Consider the following 20,989-nt stretch of genomic DNA (forward strand, 5'->3'; position numbering starts at 1 on the left):
ATCTCGAGCCCAAAAGTCAGACACCAAGACTTCGAAAAAAGAGCATACTCGTGAAGAGTTTTTACGTACGGCAACTTCCCAACCATCGGTTCCTCCTTCCTCTAAACATCATACTTCCAAGAAGGCTACAAAGATACCCAGTTCCTCTCCTTCTCCGCCAAGGCGTGTCCCATCTACAGCACCACCTGGCGGAAATCGCCCTTCGTCTTCTGTGTCGCCGAGGCGCACTGCTGGCGGCCGATCAACCGGCCGGACGCTGGTGGCAGGAGCTGCTCCTGACCAACCTATGGATCAGGATCTTCTGCCTTCGGCTGAATGCCATTCCATGCTGTCGGTCACAAGCTCAGAGCAGTCGTTGAGTTGACAGCGACCTTGGTCACATTCCTCCATTTTCTGTTCACCCTATGTCCATTATCCACTGGAATATCTGCGGTATTCGAGCCAATCGGGATGAATTGTCGATTCTCTTACAATCCTACTCGCCGGTCATCTTCTGTCTTCAGGAAACAAAGCTGCGTCCCCATGACCACTTTGTTCTCCCTCATTTTCAGTCCGTCTGATATGATCTCCCCTCTGTTGAAGGCACTCCAGCACATGGAGGACTCATGATTCTTCTCCATGAAACTCTCCATTATCACCCAATCCATTTAAACACTTCCTTCCAAGCTGTCGCCGTCCGTCTTTCCCTTTCCGGATACACGTTCTCTCTTTGTACTGTATACATTCCATCGTCCACACCAATGGCACGAGCTGATCTCCTACATCTTCTTGGTCAGCTTCCACCCCCATATTTGCTGGTTGGGGACTTCAATGCCCACCACCCGCTTTGGGGATCTCCACATCCTTGTCCACGTGGCTCACTATTGCTAGACGCCTTCCACCAAGCAGATCTAGTTTGCCTCAACACTGGGGTCCCTACATTTTTGTCTGCCTCCACGACAAATTTATCTCATTTGGACCTTGCGGTCGGTACTGTTCCGCTAGCTCGGCGCTTCGAATGGTTCGCCCTTGATGATACACACTCGAGTGACCACTTTCCATGTGTCCTTAGACTGCAGCCTCAACAGCCATGTATGCGCCTGCTACGCTGGAAGTTTGCCCAACCCGATTGGACACTTTTTTCGTCTCTAGCGACATTCGATGACCGTCACTTTCCCAGCGTCGACGATGAGGTCACACATATTACCGACGTTATTCTTACAGCTGCGGAACATTCAATACCACGCACCTCCGAATTGCCCCGGCGCCCCCCAGTTCCTTGGTGGACCGAGGCATGCCGTGATGCACTACGTGAGCGGCGACGTGCTCTCCGCGTTTTCCGCCACCATCCTACTTTGGCCAACTGTATCCGCTATAAGCAGCTCCGAGCGCGATGCCGTCGTGTCATCCGCGATAGCAAGAAGGCAAGCTGGAAATTCTTTATTAGCTCATTTAACACCTTCACTCCCTCCTCGGAAGTTTGGAGTCAGCTTCGACGGTTCTCAGGCGCGCCTAGTTTCTCCCCGGTCTCTGGGCTCACTGTCGCGCATGACACATTAGTGGACCCCGTCGCAATTTCTAACTCGTTGGGTCAGCACTTTGCTGAGATTTCGAGCTCTTCAAATTACCCGCCAGCATTTCTCCCGAAGAAACGTGCAGCGGAAGTGCGAACTCTTGCTTTCTCCTCTCAAAATCGCGAAAGCTACAATACTGTTTTCTCCTTACGGGAACTCCAACATGCACTCTCTTCTTCTCGCTCCTCCGCCCCAGGACCAGATGGTATCCACGTCCAAATGTTGCTGCATTTATCAACCCATAGTCTGCGTTACCTCCTTCGCCTTTATAATCGAATTTGGACCGACAGTACTTTTCCCAGACGATGGCGGGAAGCTATCGTCGTTCCTGTTCCGAAACCTGGAAAGGACAAACATCTCCCCTCTAGCTATCGCCCCATTTCTCTCACGAGTAGTGTCTGTAAGGTTTTGGAGCGTATGGTGAATTACCGTTTAGCGTGGTGGCTGGAATCCCGCAGTCTTTTAACACCTGCCCAATGCGGATTCCGAAAGCATCGTTCTGCAGTTGACCATCTTGTTGCTCTCTCCACTTATATCATGAACAATTTTCTCCGGAAACGCCAAACGGTAGCAATATTTATTGATCTGGAGAGAGCATATGATACCTGTTGGAGGACAGGCATCCTCCGCACACTGTTCTCTTGGGGCTTTCGAGGTCGGCTGCCCCTTTTTCTTCGCGAATTTATGGCAGAGCGCACATTTAGGGTGCGGGTGAACACTACTCTCTCCCGCACTTTCTCCCAAGAAAACGGGGTACCCCAGGGCTCCGTGCTGAGTGTTGTACTGTTTGCCATCGCTATAAATCCAATTATGGATTGTCTCCTTCCTGATGTCTCGGGCTCCCTCTTTGTGGACGATTTTGCGATTTACTACAGCTCTCAACGGACCAGCCTTCTTGAACGACGTCTTCAAGGATGTCTCGATCGCCTCCACTCTGGGAGCATCGAAACCGGCTTCCGTTTCTCTCCCAGTAAGACCGTTTGTGTTAATTTTTGGCGACGTAAGGAGTTTCTTCTGCCCTCCTTATATCTAGGTCCTGTCAACCTTCCGTTTTCAGATGTCGCTAAATTCTTGGGTCTTATGTTTGACAGAAAACTGTGCTGGTCCTCCCACGTTTCCTATCTTTCGGCTCGCTGTCTGCGATCGCTTAACACCCTCCGTGTCCTGAATGGTACCTCCTGGGGAGCGGACCGAGTGGTCCTTCTCCGCCTCTATCGTGCCTTAGTGCGCTCGAAATTGGATTATGGAAGCATAGTCTACTCCTCTGCTCGGCCGTCTATTCTTCGGCGTCTCGACTCTCTCCACCACAGTGGATTACGTTTAGTGTCTGGAGCTTTTTACACTAGCCCTGTGGAAAGCCTTTATGCTGAGACTGCTGAACCTCCGCTGTCCACTCGGCGAGCAGTCCTTCTGAGTCGTTATGCTAGCCATTTGTCTTCCATGCCTGCTAATCCAGCCCATGACCTTTTTTTCGACGCCTCCTTTGATGTAGGGTATGCAGGCCGCTCCTCCTCCCTACTACCCCCGGGAGTCCGCTTCCGTCAACTGCTCCATTCTCTTTCCTTCCGCTTTCCTAAAACCTTCTTGACAACTTGGGGTACAGCACCGCCTTGGCTCCGTCCCCGGATCTGCCTGCTCCGTGACCTTTGTCGATTTCCCAAGGATGGTACCCCTACACTTGTTTATCGTCGGGCATTTGCTGCTCTATGTGCACAAATGACGGACGCCACATTTATTTACACCGACGGCTCGAAAACATCGTTAGGTGTAGGGAGTGCCTATATTGTTGGCGACACCCCAAATCAATTTCGGCTTCCCGACCAGTGTTCGGTGTATACTGCGGAGCTTTACACTGTTCTCCAGGCTGTCCACTACATCCGCCGCCATCGGCGGATACAGTACGTTATCTGCTCAGATTCTCTCAGCTCTCTCCTCAGTCTCCAAGCTCTTTATCCTGTGCACCCTCTGGTGCACCGGATTCAGGACTGTCTGCGCTTGCTCCACCTGGGGGGCGTCTCGGTGGCGTTCCTCTGGCTCCCGGGACACGTTGGTATCTATGGAAATGAGGCGGCCGATATTGCAGCCAAGGCTGCAGTCTCTCTTCCTCGGCGAGCTATTCCATCGATTCCTTTCTGCGATCTACGGAGCGTTTTATGTCGTCGTGTTGTTCATTTATGGCACGCGCATTGGTCAACACTTCCCACTTGCGCTTGGACTTCTTCCTCCCGAACGCGTCGTCGGGAGGAGGTAATTTTAACTAGACTCCGGATAGGGCACTGTCTTTTTAGCCATCGACATCTTTTAAGCGGCGATCCTCCCCCACTCTGTCCCCACTGCTCTCAGCTGTGGACAGTAAGACACCTTTTAATTGAATGCCCCTATTTTAATCCGTTACGCGCCCGTCTACAGCTATCGCCTGATCTGTCATCGATTTTAGCAGATGACACGCGCTCAGCCGACCGCGTTCTCCAGTTTATTAGTGCCAGTGAAATGACGTCAGTCATTTGAAGATTTTTTTGGGGACAACCAACCCCTTTCTGTAGTGGATTTTTAAGCCTTCCTTCTGCTTTTAGTTTCTCCAATTTTATGACTTTGTTCCCATTGCTGCTGGTTTTCAATTTCGGTTTTTTTACTGTTTCCTAAGTTACGGGCTGGGCGCTAATGACCATAGCAGTTTTGCGCCCTAAAAAAAAAAAAAAAAACAAAAAAAAAAAACACACACACACACACACTCTTTTAAACCAACCAAACTGCAATGCTATCTTGTAGTGAGTTGCACCGTTATGTTGTTTGAAATTTCAGAAACAGCTGTGTAGACAGTCAAAGCACTAGCCATTGCTGCAGCAGTCATCCTGGCCTTGAATGTAACAGTATGTGCCAGGCACTTGTCATAAAGTGGCGGTGGTCCAGTTAGGCAGCATAAAGTATTTTTGAGTCCTCCATTGTTTATGACGAGAATTCGTGAAATTCAATACGAGTACTGAGAGGCAGGTTCCTGGTTGCTCCACCATGATAAAACCCCAGCCTACAAACCAAATATTGTGAATGAGTTTTTGGATCACAAATGAACCACAGTACTGGGTTACCCAATGTATTTGCCGAATTTGGCTGCAGCCAACTTCTGGTTGTTACACAAATTGAAGTTGGCAATGAAAGGATGCCATTATGACACAATCAAGAACATCCAAGAAAATTTTACTCCAGTACTAAATGCAACTCAAAAAAGGATACTTTTAAAATGATTTCAGCTGTGTTTTGATTCAGGGGAGACTATCTTGAATAAATTCAGTGATTTTGTGAATGTAGTCCATGACTTATTTTTCATAGCCACAGTCCCGATGGAACTTGGACACAGTGTGTATTGCTACAGTATCAGTGAATCACAGCTGAAATTGGTCAGCTCATGAAAATACATGTTGTAACAATTTGTGGGGATTTTAAATGCAAGAATCATGTAGGCTCAGTCATAGGTACAGCAGGTGGCAGACTTAGGTTCATTGGTAGAACACTAGGAAAATGCAATCCCTCTACAAAGGAGATTGCTTACAAAACACTTGGAGGACTCATTTCAGATTATAGCTCAACTGTTCGGGACCCCTACCAGACAAGACTAACAAGAGATATTATACTATACAAAGAAGGGCAGCCCAAGTGCTCGCAGGTTTGTTTAATCTATGGGAGAGTATAACAGAGATACTGAAAAACTGTATTGGCAAACAATTAAAGAAATACAATTGTCCCATGGAAGTCTCCTTGCAAAGATTCAACAACCAACTTTATTTGCTGAATCCAGGAATATACAGACACCCTGTATGACTGGCCCTCAGAGCTGCCAAGAAGGCAACAGTAGAGTGATGACAGCATGTGCAGAGGTTTTTATGGAATCATTCTTCCAGCTCTCCATAGATGAATTGAACAGGAAGAAGCCATAACAACTGGTACAACAGAAAGTGCCCTCTGCCATGCACATCACTGTGATATATTGAGTAGTTATGTAGATACTAAAGCAAGAGTTCTAAAGATTCTGAACATCTTAAAGTGTCTTAATGGCAGTTACTGGAGAGCAAACAGATATTCGCTGTCGGTATGTTGCAGAGCCATTGTTCAATCACCGGCCAGGGTGGCCGAGCGGTTCTAGGCACTACAGTCTGAAACCGCACGACCGCTAGGGTCGCAGGTTCGAATCCTGCCTCGGGCATGGATGTGTGTCATGTCCTTAGGTTAGTTAGGTTTAAGTAGTTCTAAGTTCTAGGGGACTGATGACATCAGAAGTTAAGTCCCATAGTGCTCAGAGCCATTTGAACCATTGTTCGATCACAGCTGGAATATGGCTGTACTTTATATTATTCTGCATGACCAACCTACATAAAGACCTTGGATTCAATGTTCCACGATCTCATTAAAATGGTGATAGATGCCATCAATACAAGCCCCTTACCCAGCTTTTGTGCTGAGGCTGGGGAACTGCCATTAATCGTCCAGTGGAAGTTCTTCACAGTGTAAGATGCATTTAAAGTCGGTACAGTGTCTCCAGCCTCTAATCTCATGGTTCACCAATTAAAAGTACCCAGGTATATAAATCACAGCAGAGTGATGAGAGAGGTTGGGACTGTAACAGTGGAGCAAGGTAAAAAGCTTGGTGTTGTGTAGCTGAAATTTTTAACACAGTGTTGGAGCATTGATGATTAGTAATGAATTCAAGGCTGTTTGAAATTTGACAAAGTACAAGAAATCTTCTACACTGACTCTTACTTTAAACAAGCCTTTTATGGGTTTTTAGATCACTGATATTGTCATTTATTCTGATGGGTCCATGCAGGGTTATGTTGTCAGTTGATCAGTAGTTTCTCCAGACAGTGTATATAGGATTTGACATCCAGATGAATTTATAGTCTTTGACTCTGAGCTTTAAGTAACTATAAATGTGCTAGAACAGCTGAGGTGCCATTGGCAGAATAATTTTCTTGTCATCTGCCCTGATTCCCCAGTCCTTACAGGCAATTCAGTAAACGTATCTAGCTGACTAACTAGTACAGAATATACAAACAACCTATGACCTTCATGTTTTAAAACAGTAGGAAAAGGAAGTATCATTCTGCTGTGTGCCAATTATATATGGGAATGAAAATAATATACCACAATATGCTGTCTGTTTGGGTGATAATGCATTGTTATTCTAGAGAGGAGTTGTGTGTCAGCTGGAAAACTAATGACTAGAGTTATAAAACAACAAGCTAATGCTGGTGAAGCCACTGTTTCTGTCATGGTGAACATACCTCCAGCCACTCTGATGGAAAGATGCAGCTATAACACAACTGAATGTAGTGCACTGTCCAGTGACACACTGGTGTCTGACAGACAGCCTGCCAATATGTGATGCTTGTGGCATATCATTGTTGGTGCACCAGTTTCTACTTCACTGCGTTTTATATTCTAACAAGAGGGAGAAATTTTTTCTCGATAATAATTAATCCATTGTTTTAAATAATAATGAAATGAGTGTGAAAAAGGTTTGTGGGTTTTATATGTTGTTGGGACTCTACCAGAAAGGTCCTTCCTTTCTTGATTAGTAATAAACTAGCCATAATTATGTGAATCACAGTTTACTTCTGAGAAAGTGTACATTTGTAATTGTTGTTGTTGTGGTCTTCAGTCCTGAGACTGGTTTGATGCAGCTCTCCAAGCTACCCTATCCTGTGCAAGCTTCTTCATCTCCCAGTACTTACTGCAACCCACATCCTTCTGAATCTGCTTAATGTATTCATCTCTTGGTCTCCCTCTACGATTTTTACCCTCTACGCTGCCCTCCAATGCTAAATTTGTGATCCCTTGATGCCTCAGAACATGTCCTATTAACCGGTCCCTTCTTTTTGTCAAGTTGTGCCACAAACTTCTCTTCTCCCCAATCCTATTCAATACCTCCTCATTAGTTACGTGATCTACCCACCTTATCTTCAGCATTCTTCTGTAGCACCACATTTCGAAAGCTTCTATTCTCTTCTTGTCCAAACTGGTTATGGTCCTTTCACTTCCATACATGGCTACACTGCATACAAATACTTTCAGAAACGACTTCCTGACACTTAAATCTATACTCGATGTTAACAAATTTCTCTTCTTCAGAAACTCTTTCCTTGCCATTGCCAGTCTACAGTTTATATCTTCTCTACTTCGACCATCATCAGTTATTTTGCTCCCCAAATAGCAAAACTCCTTTACTACTTTAAGTGTCTCATTTCCTAACTTAATTCCCTCAGCATCACCCGACTTAATTCGACTACATTCCATTATCCTCGTTTTGTTTTTGTTGATGTTCATCTTATATCCTCCTTTCAAGACACTGTCCATTCCGTTCAACTGCTCTTCCAAGTCCTGTGCTGTCTCTGATAGAATTACAATGTCATTGGCGAACCTCAAAGTTTTTATTTCATCTCAATGGATTGTAAGACCTACTCCGAATTTTTCTTTTGTTTCCTTTACTGCTTGCTCAATATACAGATTGAATAACATCGGGGAGAGGCTACAACCCTGTCTCACTCCCTCACTCCCTTCCCAACCACTGCTTCCCTTTCATGCCCCTCGACTCTTATAACTGCCATCTGGTTTCTGTACAAATTGTAAATAGCCTTTCGCTCCCTGTATTTTACCCCTGCCACCTTTAGAATTTGAAACAGGGTATTCCAGTCAACATTGTCAAAAGCTTTCTCAAAGTCTACAAATGCTAGAAACAGAGGTTTGCCTTTCCTTAATCTTTTTTCTAAGATAAGTTGTAAGGTCAGTATTGCCTCACGTGTTCAAATATTTCTACGGAATCAAAACTGATCTTCCCCGAGGTCGGCTTCTACCAGTTTTTCCATTCGTCTGTCAAGAATTCGCGTTAGTATTTTGCAGCTGTGGCTTATTAAACTGATAGTTCAGTAATTTTCACATCTGTCAACACCTGCTTTCTTTGGGATTGGAATTATTATATTCTTCTTGAAGTCTGAGGTTATTTTGCCTGTCTCATACATCTTGCTCACCAGATGGTAGAGTTTTGTCATGACTGGCTCTCCCAAGGCCATCAGTAGTTCTAATGGAATGTTGTCTACTCCCGGGGCCTTGTTTCGACTCAGGTCTTTCAGTGCTCTGTCAAACTCTTCACGCAGTATCGTATCTCCCATTTCATCTTCATCTACATCCTCTTCCATTTCCATAATATTGCCCTCAAGTACATCGCCCTTGTATAGACCCTCTATATACTCCTTCCACCTTTCTGCTTTCCTTTCGTTGCTTAGAACTCAGTTTCCATCTGACTTCTTGATATTCATACAAGTGGTTCTCTTTTCTCCAAAGGTCTCTTTAATTTTCCTGTAGGCAGTATCTATCTTACCCCTAGTGAGATAAGCCTCTACATCCTTACATTTGTCCTCTAGCCATCCCTGCTTAGCCATTTTGCACTTCCTGTCGATCTCATTTTTGAGACGTCTGTATTCCTTTTTGCCTGCTTCATTTACTGCATTTTTATATTTTCTTCTTTCATCAATTAAGTTCAATATTTCTTCTGTTACCCAAGGATTTCTACTAGCCCTCGTCTTTTTACCTACTTGATCCTCTGCTGCCTTCACTACTTCATCCCTCAGAGCTACCCATTCTTCTTCTACTGTACTTCTTTCCCCCATTCCTGTCAATTGTTCCCTTATGCTCTCCCTGAAACTCTGTACAACCTCTGGTTTAGTCAGTTTATCCAGGTCCATTACATTTGTAATTAGTGTGAGTATATACATGAAAAAATTGCTGACAGATCCCAAGCTAATTCATGTCTTGTGCACCATCTGTTACTGTTGGATCTAGAGATAACTCATGTATTCTGCATGCTGTCTGTAGATGTGATCTGGTGCAATATATTTTAACTACTTCTTACACCAGCAGTCAGTGTATTAAGCTTCAATGCCTTCATGTATTTTTTGCTTATTTAGCATTTTGATTCTGTTTTGAGATTGCAGATAGTTATTATTTCTGTCTTGGCATTCCTCCTGCTTTTAGAGGTGGCCCTATTAAAAAACAGGAGGAAATGAATAAATCTGAAACACTTTTGGAGGTATTTGATGATGATTGTTCAGATGTTCCTAGTGAGAATGAAGTGCCGGATGACTGTGTGAATGAATGATTTTAGAGTTCTGAGGACGATTCCAGTGACAATGACATTACTAGGCCTGTAAGGAACCATAAGGTGACTGTTTTCAAGTAATTCTGACAGTAATGACGAATGTGATTAAGTTTGTCTGTCTGATTCATTTTATCATAATATTATCCCAAGTCTTGGGTGCCATCTCAAATGTGGTAAATGAGGTTCAGATTTCTGTGTAAGCATTTATAACATTGATATATAGTACTGTTAAGAAACTACTTCTTCTTCTTCTTCACCTTCTTTTACTCCCTCTTGCCTTCATTAAAAGTAAGTGATAGTAAATGTGTGTAAAGTAGGTAACAGCACATCTTGCTGAGACTTCTTCTAATACCTCAGATTTCTTAAATTTATGTCACAATACACAAAGGTGTTGAAAATATATCTGATCAGCTAATCCTAAAATTTATTAGAAAATGTAGACTCAAGGATTGAATATTCATGTCATCTGCATAACAAGCCAATACTCAATGCAACAGGCTCATATTCTTATGGGACATACATAACAGCTGTTCCATGATAAACATGAGCATAATCATGTTGGTGAGTTAACCAAAGGTCACCTACAGGAGACATCAAGCTAATACTGTGTAACCGTCTCTAACCTTGATAATGGCCTCAATTGAGCTAGGCAATGTGTGTATAAGTTGTTGTTTAGATGCTGTAGAGCTATCAAATTATGAGTATGGTAATTGTTATTTTTCACCTACTGTTCTGAACAGCCCCAGATTTTTATGCGGGATTAGGGTCAGAAGATTTAGCAGGCCACTGGAGGTGTGATAAGATGTCTGGAAGTTTATCGAATTAGGAATGTATGTGTGCAGCCCTCTGAACACAGCGGTTGTCATCTTGAAAGAAGGGAGTGTCGACAGTATACTCATTATCAAGATTAATAAGAAAAGACATTTGATCACAAATAATGTTGAAATAAATGTCCTGGTTCATGTTCATGATAACCTGAATGACTGGCCTCGAATCATGGTATGAATACACCCCCAAACATCACAGAACCACCTCTATCATGAGCCACACTCTCCACACACTGCGACTTAATTGCTTCGTTGGACTGTCAGTGTAGTTGTCACCTTACATCATTTGTAAAGAAGCAAAATCATCTCTCGTAGGACCACAATTCATGTTTCCAATCAGCTGCTGTCCAGTTTGTGTATTGTTTAGCCAACTGTAGCAGTTGTATGTGCCACTGTGAGCAGTGGTCATTTGTTAGGTACCAGATTCCCAGTGTACACTGCATGCAGTTCCCTTCGCAAGGATCACTCGGAAAATGTTAGAGCTGTGCCTGCATTCACTGACAGCAGCAATTGCTGACATTTTTGAGACCAGTTGTTATTGACAAGTCATGACACTGTTTCCGGTCATGTTGGTTGGGACCTTTTTATGACCACTGATCTTACGGTGTGTTACATGACTCAGAGTGACTCACCATTTCTTGTAGTAATGTTGGACGGTCCACACTGATAAATTGGGGAACTTTATGTATGTTGTGGTGATAGGCAGATCCAAACTTGATAACTCCTAACTAAACAGTCCATGGATGTACTACCAGTTCATAATGTCAAATGAGAACAACATTTTGGTGATCAGGCGTGTCGCCATAGTCAGCTGTGCTGAAGAACTGAGCTCCTGGGCTTAGCTGAGAGTGTTACCTGCTGATGAAGGCAATGCTGCTGCTGTTCTTTCTGACAAGAACTACAATGAGAAGAATGATTCCTACAGGAAGATAAACACTGACCCCACCAAGAAGCAGACAAAAGGGTGCTTCTCAAGGACTTAGACTCACCAGAGAGGATCATCAAGAAATTATTACTATAAGGACCTGTACTACCAAGATCTTAAGGACTCCCGAAGGCCAATGAAAATACGATGCCCTTAATCCCCATTGTCAGCAATGTTAGGGCTCCCACATATTTACTGCCAAGACACCTGACAGAAATATTAATCCTCTAGGATTCACAACAATTAATATTAATTGTAGGTTGTTTTTAGCAGAGTATTGTAGGACAAATGTACTACTTTTAGCTTTTTTTCATGTTTGAGTCCTTTTTTACAATGCTTTTTTACACATATGTAGCATTGGGATTCAAGGTAATGGTATTGAAATGGGTAAGATAAATGTATAATCACAGTTTTGCATTCTGAATCGATTTATTACAAAAGCTCATACTATAATGTAACAATAAACATATTTACATACATTTCTTTTTGTAGTGAAATTATCTGCAGCAGTTTCTGTCTTTGTTGAAGCACAGAAAAACTTTGCATTTTTGGCATTCTGTTTCTTAGAAATTTTGCATATTCCTCTTGTGTTATTTCACTGAGGAAAGTGGTAATTTTGTCCTTTTGGCATTCTAGCACTGGAGTTACTGTAGTAGCAGGTTTCTTGAATTGTTTGGAGATATCTTCAGTACTTGGACATCCCCTCTTGTCCAGCAGATATCAATGCACTTGCAAGATTAGCTTGAAACTGTCTGAGAGAAACATGTTTTCAAGACGGGGGCCTTGCAGCCTTCTTTATATTTCAGCCAGCTATTGACAACAGCTATTGTTATTGCACGCCAGAAGATATACAAACACTGTCTTCTGGATTTTATGAGATTTTTGTGTAGAGATGTCAACATGTCATGAAGACTTACTCCTCCCATATTACAATTGTACATTTGAATATTGGATGGAACAAGACTATGTTCTTTCTTAGTCCTATGCCATCTTTTTGCCATGTCCTTTGGCTCTACACCTGTTAGCGAAGATAACAGTGTAACACATTTGTTGTCATACCATTTCACAATGATGAACTTGCCTGTTGTGTCAACTTGTGAAGCTATAGTGTCGCGTCCTTGTGCTGTTGTCTGCTTCTAGTTGGGAGGAGTACATTGCTTGAATTTTCCAGCTCTTATAGTGCCAGTATAATAAATACCCCTCTTCAGTAGGCTCTCAGCAACATGACACGATGTGGAGAAATTGTCTGCATAAGCCCTAAAAAGTGATTGTCTTCCAATGCTGCAGTTAGCTTCATCACAACATTGTAACCAAGAGGTACATGTATCAAGCAGGTACATGATTTGTTGCCTTAGAAGCTGCACCTTGGTAAACGTCAAAATTGTACAAATATCCTGAGGAACCAGCTCTAGCCCACATTTTGAATCCCCATCTTGTTGGCTTGTTTTGTATATATTGTCAAAGACTACTGTGTCCTTTGTCAACACGCTGATTCTGCTCAGGCAGTTTTCTCAGGCAAACTTGTGAGAACAAAGTAAGCCAAGGTCGAATTTTCCATAGCTTATCTTCTTTCTGTGTTAATTCAGTAACAAAAAGATTATCCTGAATATGCAATAGAGGTACTAGTTTCTGAAAGCAGCTTCGAGCCATTATATCAGAAACCAGATTATGCACCATATGCTTTTCCCAGTAACATCACACACTAAGCATTTGTGCCTTGCCAATAAATACCTAAAAGCTGCTCCAGCTCAGCTTGCGTAATGTCAATAGCTTTACCCCATTTCTGAATACTATAAATATTAGTTTGTTGAACACAGAGTTCCAGTATTTCACGTGTCACGAGAGATCTGAAGTACTGCTAAGGGGTGAGCACTTTTTCAGGTTAGTCTTCTGGAAGCTGCATAAATGGATGAATTTTTGGAGTAAAGTCACCATCAATCCACAACAACTCTGTATCTTCTGGAACATCCTCAGGATTTACTGAATCAAAAACAGCCAAATCTTACAACAGCTTTGGAGTAGAAGTTTCTCTGCCATCATGATATGTGCTACTATTAGTCAGAATTTCATAATCATCCTCATCATGAAGTTCAGAAAAATCACTTTCATTGGGATTAGTTAGAACCTCAAGAATGTCATCAATCGTCAGCTGGAAGTGAAAGAAAATGCCTAAATGTCACAATACTAACATTCATAAACATAACCCTAAAGGATAATTAATTGAAACCCTCTGCTGCTGACAGGTGTTGTTGATATACCTCAAAGCTGCGCGGTCATCGGTGGTATCTGTTCTTTTGAGAACAGTTGCTATCTTCATGTATAACTCTAAATGCCCACTGTTACATATATGTAACATGAGTGCATTTCAACATTCCTAGGGTATTTCAATATGCAGAACCAAAAGATTACAAATAATTGGTCCACTAGTACTTATTTAAAGAGAAAATATTTAATATATACTGATTAATAACTTATTATCCACACAAACAGAGGATCCCACATACCTTGCGCAACATGATGGCGACCAACTTCTGCCCTGGAGCATCTAAGAAGTTACGAACATGGTCAAAGATAATATTTCTACAGTAGTTCCATTTATTCCTCACAGAATGCGCTGCATGGCTTGTACAAATGTGTAACAGTGGGCATTGGTGAACTAGCATTGGCTAAAGACCAGTAAAACTGATATAAAACTTATGTTGCATATTTGTAGCTGCAGGTACTAGAGGGTTAAGTCCTCATGTAGCAAATCACCTCAACAACTTTGGGCTGAAGGACTCAGATAGTGTCGTGAGCTTTGATGTTGTTTCGTTATTCACCAGGGTGCCTGTATGAGAGTCACTAGAACTCATTCGTCAGAAATTTGACAGGAAGACCATTGACCTTTTCTTGTGTCTCCTGACTGCTACATATTTTCTGTTTAATAGAGAATGTTATGAACAGATAAAGGGAGTTACAATGGGCAGTCCACTCTTTTCTGTGGTTGCAAATGTGTACATAGAGCACATCAAGGCAGAAGTCCTGATGTCATCCAAATGGAAATCTACCAGCTTTCTCCAGTACTGGATGACACATTCCTCGTCTGGCCCTAAGGAAGGGAAAAACTTCTTGAATTCTGTGCCTGTTTGAAATCTGCAAATTGCTACATCAAATTCACTACAGAGACTGAAACAGAAAGAAGACTACCATTCCTGAACGTCGTGGTCAACAGAAGAGCTGATGCTGTTCTGGGCTGTGGTGTGTACCAGAAGAAAACACACATTGACTTTTATTTGTATGCAGACAGCTGCCACCTCCGTGTGCACAGAGGAATTGGGTACTAAAACCTGTAGTACTCAGGGTGTGCATCATCTGACCCAGAGAATCTGCCCCAGGAATTCTAACACCTCAGAACTGTGTTTAAAAAAGAAAGAGGTTACACAGAGTAGCGGATGAGGCATGCTCTCCACCCCACCACTACAGTTTGACCTGTGGAGATGGAAGAAGTCACACGGGGAAGAGGTAGGCATTGTCTTTATACCATACACCTCCACACTACTGGGAAAAATCTGACGTATACTGAAAAAACAAACTTTTGACTGCCCAATGAAACTTGAATATTATTGCATAGTGTCAGAGATGACCTAGGTTTGTGGAAGATTGGAGTACATCAGAATGCAAGTCAATTAGGCAAGACCTGTAACATACAAACAGTGTGCACCAATGAAGATCAATGCCGAGAACACCAGCAGCACACTTGACTAATGTATCCCAACAAGTTGAAGGTCGCAGAGCACTGTATGTCCAAGAATCACGATGGAATATATTCATACCAGGATTTTAGCACAGGCTCTGAAATACTGGGACAACGTTGTTAGTGGCCATCGAAATTTGCACCAGGGACAATCTCTCCAACCAGAGCTGCAGATATTATCTCAGCAAGGCTTGGGAACCAGCACTGGATCCAATTGAGAAGAAACTCGGCGGACACAACACTCTGGCACCTAGGGCTGACAGTGTAATTGCACTTACACTGCCACAGACACTGACGCCATTACCTGTGCGGCTGCTGACGTGCCCTCAGGCATAGACTGTGTATGCAATGTGTTACAGGGAAAGGATATAAAAGTCGGATCGTGTGCTCAGATGCACTCCATTCATCAGAACATATGATGATGATGATGATGATGATGATGATGATGATGATGATGACATGTCTGATGGTCAAAATATTGTGCCTGTTGGATGCCTGAACCAGGAGTAAACCCATGGACTGTTAAATCAACAAATGCATCTGGAGAAACTGAAGAATTGATTACTCCTTTTGCCACTGTGACCCATCACACTGCATTGATGATGTGCAGCCGACTAGCACATACACTTTACTTCACTGCCATGAATTAAATCTGTAGTGGAGGTTCATGTAACTGCATGGTACCATCTACAGCACTTAAAAGTGGCAAGTGTGCTTTTTTCTTGTTGAGGTGATTAATATTTTGTTTGATCAGATCATTAAGTTAGCAAAAGTTAGCTTAATATTACTGAACAGGAAGCAGCTTTTTCAAAGTAGTGATTTTCCCGTAATTTTAAGCATGAGTATGCTTATAGTGAGTTTATAGCAGTTTAATAGTAATTAAATAATAATGCAATTTGTTACAGTGTTTCACTTTTTAATGTACACTCCTTATCCCTGAACACTCTCCTTTGTTTGAATCTATGGAACACAGTCAGTGAATGAATGAATGATTATAAATCATGGTGTGTGGGAGGAGTCTTTTGATGTTATGCTCCCATTAAATGAAGCTCATTGACTTTGTTGTTCACCATTGCCTGTAGCTTTACTTTTGTACTGTTTTCATAAATGCTGTGTCCGCCCCCGGTAGCTGAGTGGGCAGCGCGACAGAATGTCAATCCTAAGGGCCCAAGTACGATTCCCGGCTGGGTCTGAGATTTTCTCCTCTCAGGGACTGGGTGTTGTGTTGTCCTAATCATCATCATTTCATCCCCAAGTTGCCGAAGTGGCGTCAAATCGAAAGACTTGCACCAGGCGAACGGTCTACCCAACGGGAAACCATAGTCACATGACATTTATTTTTATAAATGCTGTTTTTGTATACAGTGTCTATATGACTGTACTAAAGCTAGTGCTTATATTCAGAAACACACTGTTGATCTAAACTTGTGCTGACAGAAAAGGAAATATTTGAAATGTGTCTGAATTGCTTCCTATTTGTGTTATAAAAATATATAAACTTCTGATTATATAATTTTTGTTATGTAACAGTTGACTTTTTTTGCAGATGCTGCATTCTAACACACAGTTGCTTTTTACAAGAGGGGTTAGGAAATGGAGAGTGAATATGGAGGTACCTGTGATCAGACAGAACTGAAAACATTGCTTAATGAATTGGAAGTGTCTTATAAAGTGAGTACTTATTAACATTATCATTCAGTATCATTCATGGTTATTTTATTGGAAGTACTAATAATACTGCTGTATCAGTTGTATTGTGGTAAATCTAATAATCTTTGGGCAATATTGTGACTCGTTGGGAAAGCAAATTTCTACAGTTGATAGTGGAATGGCACCATTGTAACAAAGAGCATATAGATTAGGTCATAAGAGCTTTACCAAATTATTAAAATCACTTCACTGCATAACTACCACAGTGGCACTAGTGCAGCAATCATAATACATTCTTAGAACAGAAAAAAATAGTCTTTGTTTAACAAGATAGTTTTATTTAATCTTAATATGCCACACATTTAACCTGTTCTTCTCACTGAATATGCCTCTTCACCTATGTTAGGTATCCCTTTCACGCTTTAGTAACTTTCTTTTTCCTGCTGTCATTACCTTTTTTCATGTTGCTTCTAGGTGATGCAATGAAGTGTCAGCAGGGCTATTTGACTATTACCTCCAAGTTCTTTGATGCTCTTAATCATGTTTGACACTTCGGTTACAAGTAGGAAGAATTTTATCGGTGATGTAATGAAGCATCGACATTGGCTATCTGGCTGTTAATTACATTTGATGCCTCTGTTATGATTAGCAAGAAGTTTTTATTGGAAAGCTCAGTTATGATGCAATATTCTATGAGTTGAAATTTATACCCCTCACCACCCACTGAAACACAAATGTGGCCCTGTGCTCCTAGTCCTGTCAGTGTATATCTTCCTCTTGTTATTTTTAATTTACTCACTTATTATTACCTTTGATAGCAATTTATACTTACACTGGTTTATAATTTCCCCAGATTGTCTGATGATGCCTAGAACAGGTGAAATGCATCACATGTGAAGATTAAATAAACTTAACTTGTGCAACCAAGACTGTTTTTTCTGTTATTTACCAAATTACATATAATATATACCTAAAAATACAGTGTCCACTCACACACCACACATACTTCACTTTCAAAACATTTACTGTTTCAAATATTATTCCTTGTAGTGGAAGTCTTCAGCCAGTAATCACATTCATATTTATTTATCAACTGTTGGCCATGTACATGATATGTGTTTTGTCAGGTAGAAACATAATAAGTAGATACACTGATCAGCCAAAACATTATGACCACCTGCTTAACAGTGTGTTTGTCCATCTTTGAAAGGGAATACATCACTGTGACATCGCAGTCAAGGAAGACATCAAGAATGAAGGGTTGCAGGTGTTTTGCAGCTGTCAACATGTCTTCGAGTACCACTGCAGGTCCCATGCAAGTGCAGGCAGGAGAATGTCTCCCATAGTTTCCATACATGGGGCACTGCACATTTCGAGTTGCTGTTCAGCTCAATGACGATGTTTGTGGACATGATTATCAACCTAGTCTAGCAAAAATGTGATCCACCCAAAGAGCCGACATGTTTCCATTGATCAGTGGATAAATTCTGATGGTCTTCTGCCCACTGCAATCACAATTTATGATGTTGTTGGGTCAACATGTGGACATGTAGGTGTGGTCTGCTGTGGAGCTCCATGTCCAACAAAATATGATGAATGGTGTTCTCCGAAACACTTGTGTGTACCCCAGTGTTGCACTCTTGCAGCAGGGATGCCACAGATCACCATCTATGCTACTTTACAGACAAGCCTCCAAAACCCATGTTCTCTGAAGAGTCGGATGTCCAGCCTTTTAACACCTAGTGGTAGTTTCACCATCCTTCTACCTCTTTTTGTAAACACTCATGATGTGAACATTTGACCGGTTTCGCCATTTTTGAGATACTTGTCCACAGGCTCTACTTAATATAAGGGGCGTTCAAAAAGAGACAAGCTGGAGGCATAATTGCAGAAACCACTACCTGTATGTTAGAAGTATTGACCCTGGCTGTTGAGACACTTGTCCCACTGTGATACAAGGCAGTGAATGGCTGTCTCATAAAATTCCTGGGGCTACGAAGTTAACCAGTTCGGCAAGTATGGCTGGACATCGTCATCTGAGGTGAATCGTTCGCCCCTCAGAGACTTTTTAAGGGGACCAAAAGATGCCCCCCTTCTGATTCATGTCCTGCAGCACGGGATGACAGCGAATGCCTGGCATTACTTCCAAACCTTGACCACCCTTCGCCATGCGATCAAATCAAAATGACCAGGCAATCTCACCCGTTGGGTCATTCTGGTCCACGACAATGCAAAGCCTCATACGGCCAACCCAGTTGTGGCACTCGTGCAGAAATTCAAATGGGTGCCTCTCAGCCACCCTCCATACAGTCCGAACCTCTCTCTCTGTGATTACGCCATGTTTGGTCCACTTAAATAGGCTCTGAGGAGCAAACGATCCACCTTGGACGACGACGTTCAGCTGTACATGCAGAACTAGTTAACATCGCAGCCCCAGGAATTTTATGAGACAGCCATTCACCGCCTTGTGTCACAGTGGGACAAGTGTCTCAACAGCCAGGGTCAATACTCTAACATGCAGGTACTGGTTTCTGTAATTATGCCTCTGGCTCATTTCTTTTTGAATGCTTGTTGTAATAATCTGCCCTTTGTCAAAGTCACTTTTCAATCGATTTCCCCATTTGCTAGGATGATCCCCTGTCTGTGTCTGCTCCACTTACATACTTTTGTTATTGCGTCACTTGCCTCTAATGCCACCAGGCGGCACGCAGTGTCGCGATGGGCAGTGCTCATTGTGTTTAGGCTGATTAATGTATATTTAGCTACATAGATAAGCAAACAAGTATATATAATAACTAGTGCAATAAATGATATTAACTAGGTAGAGAAATCAAAGGAATAAAAATATGTAACACAGTATACTGCTTATATTAATATAGAACTTCCCATTTAAGTAAAGAAAATTGTTAGTAGGCCTACTGGTGTTAATTACTACCTATTATTTTACATTTCATTTAAAGAATCTTTATGTGGATAGTAACTTTTTTTGAGGAGATACTTTAACAATTTTTTGAAGCTGTCCAATTCTGATGCTTCTTTTGATATCTTTAGGTGATTTATTATATAGTTTTAAGCTCTGATATTGAATATCATTTTGTGTTTTCTTTTTAGGTGCAGGCATTCACTGTTTCTTGTGTTTGTGTATAGAGCTGCCTGTGGCACATTGACTTATGGTTGTTACTGATATGCATTAGTATTTGAAAATATAATCACTGGGGACAGTCAAGATTCCAAGCTCTACTAATAATTCCAGGCAGTGAGCTTGTTTGTTCTTTTTCATTATTATTCTGAGACCAAGCTTTTGTCATTAGAAAAAACTTTCAAAGTTTTGTCTGTTTGTGCCCCAGAAAATTATACCTTACCTAGCAATTAAGTGAACATACGCATAATAAGTTACTTAGAGACAATTACAATTACACACTGATACTGGTAGTGTTAAAGCATAGCATACAGATGGAATTCTTTTTGCTATTCTTATTGTATGTTCTCTCCACTTCAGTTGGCTATCTGTAGCAATCCCTGAAATTTTTGTGTTATTTACACAGCTTACTAGGTCGCCAGTTTGATTTTATTTACTATTGTTATTATTTTTGTTTGTATAGAAATTTATTCTGTTTGTCTTCTGTATGGTAAGTGTGATGTTATTCAATGACCACCTTTTATCGTGTCATCAGCTTTGCACAGCAGTAATTCTGGAATCTTAACTGTGATTTCTATGTTGCTGTCATCAACAAATGGAAATTTGTCTCCCTGCATGACTCTTTCTGGGTATACATTAATACAGACCAAAAATAAAACTGAGGGCAATATACACCCCTGTGGAACTTCATTGATGACCTGTTTGGCATATGATTAATGTTTCCTACTTTGTGGCCAAGTATTTTGTGATCTGCTGTGTCGAATGCCTGGGACAAATTAAAAAAGAAAAGAAAAAGTACTGTTACACAATTGCTTCTATCCAAGGCCTCCATTATGACTCTAGTAAATTATGCTGTTGATGCTTCTGTGCTACAGCCCCATCTGAATCTTGATTGTGATTTCACTAGCAAATTATATTTATTAAGATAGTCTGTCTTTTATAGCTGTTTCAATTATCTTTCAAAATGAAGATAATAGTGATGCTGGTCTGTAGTTTTCTATTTTCAGGGTCACCCA

At 41.7% G+C, this 20,989-nt stretch overlaps 1 protein-coding gene across 3 annotated transcripts in view; it reads left to right on the forward strand.

Annotated features, from left to right (window-relative positions):
- The window catches only part of LOC126199949 (filamin-A-interacting protein 1-like), a 197,677-nt gene that overhangs the window by 20,725 nt on the left and 155,963 nt on the right, over positions 1–20,989 (forward strand). For all 3 annotated transcript variants that reach the window (XM_049936668.1, XM_049936669.1, XM_049936667.1), the window contains exon 2: positions 16,731–16,855. In XM_049936668.1, the coding sequence (XP_049792625.1) occupies positions 16,778–16,855 (78 nt within the window). In that variant the 5' untranslated portion in view covers positions 16,731–16,777. The remainder of the gene's footprint in view (positions 1–16,730; positions 16,856–20,989) is intronic.

This window comes from Schistocerca nitens, chromosome 1 (genome assembly GCF_023898315.1).
Source record: "Schistocerca nitens isolate TAMUIC-IGC-003100 chromosome 1, iqSchNite1.1, whole genome shotgun sequence".
Lineage (NCBI taxonomy): Eukaryota > Metazoa > Arthropoda > Insecta > Orthoptera > Acrididae > Schistocerca > Schistocerca nitens.